The sequence below is a fragment of the Rutilus rutilus genome (assembly GCF_951802725.1).
Source record: "Rutilus rutilus genome assembly, chromosome: 19".
Lineage (NCBI taxonomy): Eukaryota > Metazoa > Chordata > Actinopteri > Cypriniformes > Leuciscidae > Rutilus > Rutilus rutilus.
The window spans coordinates 27,287,186-27,292,326 of record NC_140232.1 but is presented as its reverse complement, the minus strand read 5'-3'; the positions used below and the strand labels follow the sequence as shown (position 1 = coordinate 27,292,326).

Genomic DNA, 5,141 nt, shown 5'->3' with positions numbered 1-5,141 from the left:
GGCAGTGTAACTGCGAGGAAATGACGACACTATCAAGTGACAAAATAAATATGGGGGAAATAAGCTTTATTTTACTGTCTATTAAGGTATTGCTTTTAGGCAGAACTTCAACAAAGTTTTTCAAAGTAGAAAAATATGCAAGTTGTAAAATGATTTGTTAACATGTATGTTATGAGATATTTTTAATATAAGATGAGATTTAATTATTTTTATTTTTTTACTGTTTCACCCTAATGTTTAAAACCAACATAAAACAGTTCTGCATATAAACAGTTATGTATATAAAGGTTATGTAAAAACATAACCTACATTTCATATTATTAATAATAATGATTGTAACTACTATTATTATTATTAATAAAAGAACAGTTTTAACAAAATAGATTTAAGTAGGACAAACACTGGGGCTGAATGGTCAGCCTAAGATTTGTGCCAACTTTTGACAAAAGTGAATCTTTTAAAGAGTTGGTAAGAAAATGCAGCGTTAACAGTGTTTGGTCCTAAAAACAGCTGCATTTAAAGTGACAAGTGATGACACATTCAGTATTACTATTGAAAAGTAATGACTGTTTCTCAAAACGTATAGAGTGAACATAATTAGATATTTCTAAAAGTGGAGGACATTACAGTAGTTCACTAAGACTCAGTTTTAAGCAGCTTATAATGCTGTCCAGTGAAGGATCTGCCCTCGAAGTGAACCATACCACCGCTAGTGCTGAGAGACAGACCTCACAGAGAATCACTGAGGCCAGTTAACTTGTGCACAGGAATGGACCATGTCAATGTTTAAGAAGGGAAATGCAAACAATTCACATCAGCCTGAGGGCAATTAGGATGTGTTTGTGGCAGTGAGGTGAGCCAAGCATAAGGGACTAATGGTTCGAGGCTCTGGTTAAAATGACAGCGCAGTGGGGAGGTGAGACTCTCCATAAGCACAAAGGCTTTTAGGTATGACAGCGCCATTACCTGTGTGTGTGTGTGTGTGTGTGTTTGTTGAGATTCTGTAGATGGATGTGTTTTCTCATTCACATTAGCTCTCGCCATCTTCTCTTCTACCATCTAAAATGCAAGTAATTTGTTTTGGCCTTTTCTGACGGATTGCCTCAGTTATTCCGAATGACTGGCCTGAAAAATACATGCTGCTTTTCACACTTCTTGAATGATAGCTTGAGCCATTCTGTATTTTGGCCCCCTCACACTGTGTTGTGAGCGTTTGTTGAGTGTGGACAGATCAGACTTTGTTTGGAAACACTGTTACAGGCTTAACAGACTCCGTATTAGAGAACTTTGGTGAACAGGAGAAAAATATGTTGATGCTTATCGCCTTGAGACTATGATGAGAGGATTAAAAATGCATTGTTTTTTAATAGCGTTTCAAAATTACTTCTGCTGGTTCTCAATATAAGCACTTAAGACACTGGAAAGCAATTTTTTTTTATCAAAAAATAAATAAATAATAAATAAATAGATAAACATTTTTTATCACTTTATTAGATGCAAATTACTGAACACAAAGCATGAATATAATAAAACATTACAGGTCAATTGCTTTATATTTAAGCAATTTTCAAGCATTCAGATTTGAACAAACAACTAAAGATGACTATCTAGACAATTAAAGAATTCATAAAAGTAATCACTTTATCAGAATGAGTACAGCTGAGTGAAAAACAATTTCTGTACTTATAATAGGCAACTCCAAGAGCAAGGCAAAGAAAATAGTTGGTATTCAACAAAGCACTGAAAAAGCAATAAATGTAGCCGGTGGGATAATTTACATTTGATGTTTTCTCTGTGCAATATCTCACAAGTGAGAATTAATACTGAAGACTTATTCACAGTCGTTGAGTCCTATCATCACATAAAAACGTACACAAAAAATATCTCTTAGATTGCTGTGGGCTGATATGAAAACGTAATTTGCAAGAGGACTGTTGTTCACAACGTCTCACTGAGGAACCGTATCCCGTTTCCTGTGTGTTTAGTAATCCCTGACTCCATGGGGCTTTCTGTCCCCTTTCACCTTCCCATTTCCAGTAGTGTTTCCTTGATGACTGGTGGATGTTCCATCGGAAGTGCTGAAAGACATAAAGTATGTTTATGAGAGTTTTGTCAGAATCAGAATTGTTTCTAGACTCAAATCTGGGTTCTCATCTCGTTTTTGTTTAGACTACGTCCGGATCAGATCCATAACGATGGTCAAAACAGATGGAGTAGGTTGCGTCCATCACAGTCCTATACTGGGACAGGGACTGTGAACCTTCCTGTGAACCGTCACGAACCTTCCTGGGTTCGACATTTCATTCGGTAACGTTAGACAGTTTTGATTTATATGCTGTTTAATGATCACATGAGCTTACATGTGCATAAGCAATGCTTCTATCGCTTGTTTCTGCTTCTTTTTTGGATCCAGAGATTCTGTACTCTTTCAGAAGATGTGTAACACCACCCCCTACCTTATAACAGTGAAAATAGCCATAACATTTTGTCAATGCCAGGTCTCTTAAAGCCATAGACAGTAAAAGAAATGGACACTGCGACCCCATAGACTTCGACGGAGACCAGTGAAGTCAATTAGAAGCACTCTCTTCCTGATGGCTGAGCGTACTGCGCAGCCTCAAACTGAGCTTGACGACGTAGATGTGACGTGAGCAACCTGTCTGACAGTTGTAAGTCTTCTAGTAGCTGTGCCATGAGTAGGAGCTGTCCATGAGCTAGGTAAGTATGTACTTACTTTTGGTAAGTATTCTTGAATTTATCGGACTTTATGCCTCCACGTCCCCCCGATTGCCTGCGAGCTTCTCCTCCTGTCTATAAGGTAATTTCTCTACTGTGCGACAGAGAGTTGCGTGGTTATGACGCAATCGTTAGCCTATTTTTACAAAAACTGCTTCTACGGGGCCATAACGTAAGATACAAGGTAATGGAGCCTTTTATACATTGTCGTGTTTCTTTAGAAATAAACAATGGACAAATAGTGTCTTTAAACGCCTCAGATGTAAAGTTATTCGCTGTCAAAGTGACGCCAAAATGAATGGGAGTCAATGGAATGCTAACAGCAGGTGATGGCTTGTTAGCCAATGGATGCCCCCATAGAAGGTACGCTTTCCGGATGCTGCTTTTTGCTCGCAGGTTTCTCTATAGAGATCCCCCTACAGCTTCGGAATAGATATTTGACAACACTGTCGTCAAAATTCGTTGGCGACCCCCCCCCCTCCCATCTTTTCCCTCTGGTCATGTGCATTTGTTTTCAAAGAAGCCGGCGAACGCACGGAGCCATGTCCACTGAGGTATGTATGATACACAGAAGGCTAGCATATAAATGTTTAGATATAGTGTATGTATGCAGTGCCGTAAAGCAATTCGTTACATCGCGAGACCTGATATCACGCGATACCTGACGGTGAGGCCGGCGGCCTGCCGGGCCAAAGTTGCAAGGGTGCTTTTTCCGCTCACAGGCGCTGGGGGGTACGAGAAGACCACCATTCAACCCGAAAAAAGTCAGATAACCATTCCAATGACTCCGAAGCTGTTCAGTTAAGGTAAATTAAGCTAAAAAAACCTGCATAGTTACCCTTTAAATGACGGGAAATTACATCAATGGCGGGGAAAGAGTTTAATATCTGCTAACACTTTATTTTGATGGTCCCCCAACACATTCTATAAGTAACTTTGCAAGTACATGTCAACTTATTCTACTAACCCTAACCCTAATTTAACATTTAACTAATACTCAAATGAGAGTTAGTTGACATGTATAGTTGCAAGTTAATGAGTTAGTTGACATGTATAGTTGCAAGTTAATGAGTTAGTTGACATGTAGTTGCAAAGTTACTTATAGTTAGTGGACTGTCTAAAGTGGACAGTCAAAATAATCATGGTTTTCAGGATTACTAGAAAGCTTACTGCAGGTGAGTTAGATCTAAAGTATGCAGTAAAGTGGACCTCGAGGGCCAGAGTTGAGAACTTTTGTTCTAGACAACCATACACAAAATAAAGTATGTGACAGGGTTTCTAGTAAGAGACAATAATTTAATTAATATGCGGTGAAGGACTGTGCATGGCGAATATAGTATAATATGTTTTAAAATGTAATTTTTCCCAAGTGAATTCCATTTATATGATCATTTAAAGCAGGAACCCCTGGTTGTTCATGAGGGAACTGCAGGGGGTTTGTGAAATAAAAAGCTATTAATAAAAAAAAAATATATATATATATATATATTTAAAAGAAAACTGAAGTAGGAGAATTTTCAGAAGCAAAACAGTTTAGTTGCTCTCATAAGAGATAATGTGAACACTAAAGCAAAACATGAAAGTTAGCCATAATTGGTATCAAACAATTGAAGCTATTTAAAAGGAGATGTTCATATGAATAAGGAAAACAAACAAAAGATTAGTCACCAGTTAATGTGTCCTGTGTGCTTGCTCTCATCTGTCAGGTTGTTCAGCTTGTAGTAATCCAGGAACGTCCGGGCCACGTTTCTACCCAGCTTCATGTCTGTGAGAGGAAATTAAGGGGCCTTCCGGAACACTTTACACAGATAACACTGACAGATCTACAAAACTACACAAGTTGTTTTTTTTATTAGAAAAAAATTAATATAAAGTGACCTTCATATGCATAGATATTAGTCTTTTGACTGTTTTATAATCATTGGTAAAAACTGTGCTGGAATTTTAGAGTCAAACACCTTGATCCCACTCCAGCAGCCTGTCTCTGAATTCCTAAAGAGACAGTCGACAACAAAGCAATATTGGAATGCCTCCAAGGCCCCGGCACGGTTAGAGCGTCGGATCCCTCGGAACCTTTAAATCTCTGTTCTGACGTGCCACTTTTAATTGAAAAATAAATAAATAAATAAATAAGAGCCCGATTTTCTCCAATCTCGCACCAACGCGACCATTTGCAGTAAATAACTGGCCAATACCCAGCAGAGCAATGCGGAGAGTAAATAAGCGGGACAGGCGAGCCAGCGCTCAGCTCCTCGTGAGGATAAATCAAACGCCTCTCAGTCAAGTCAGCCAAAAAAAAAAAAAAAAAAAAATGCATCTCATTCCTGCAGTTACTTACAGCCAAAGCTTTATTTAAATTCATGCATCTACTCCACAACACCCCCCACCCCACCCCAAGCCTTTTT

At 38.5% G+C, this 5,141-nt stretch overlaps 1 protein-coding gene across 1 annotated transcript in view; it reads right to left on the bottom strand.

Moving 5' to 3' along the window:
* Positions 1-1,471: 1,471 nt before the first annotated feature.
* Positions 1,472-5,141, bottom strand: part of agbl4 (AGBL carboxypeptidase 4) — a 347,216-nt gene continuing 343,546 nt past the window's right edge. Inside the window, exons 12-13 of the mRNA XM_084388551.1 lie at positions 4,405-4,501; positions 1,472-2,078 (exon numbers count right to left, since the gene is read on the bottom strand). Coding sequence (XP_084244677.1) covers positions 1,982-2,078; positions 4,405-4,501 — 194 coding nt within the window. The 3' untranslated portion in view covers positions 1,472-1,981. The remainder of the gene's footprint in view (positions 2,079-4,404; positions 4,502-5,141) is intronic.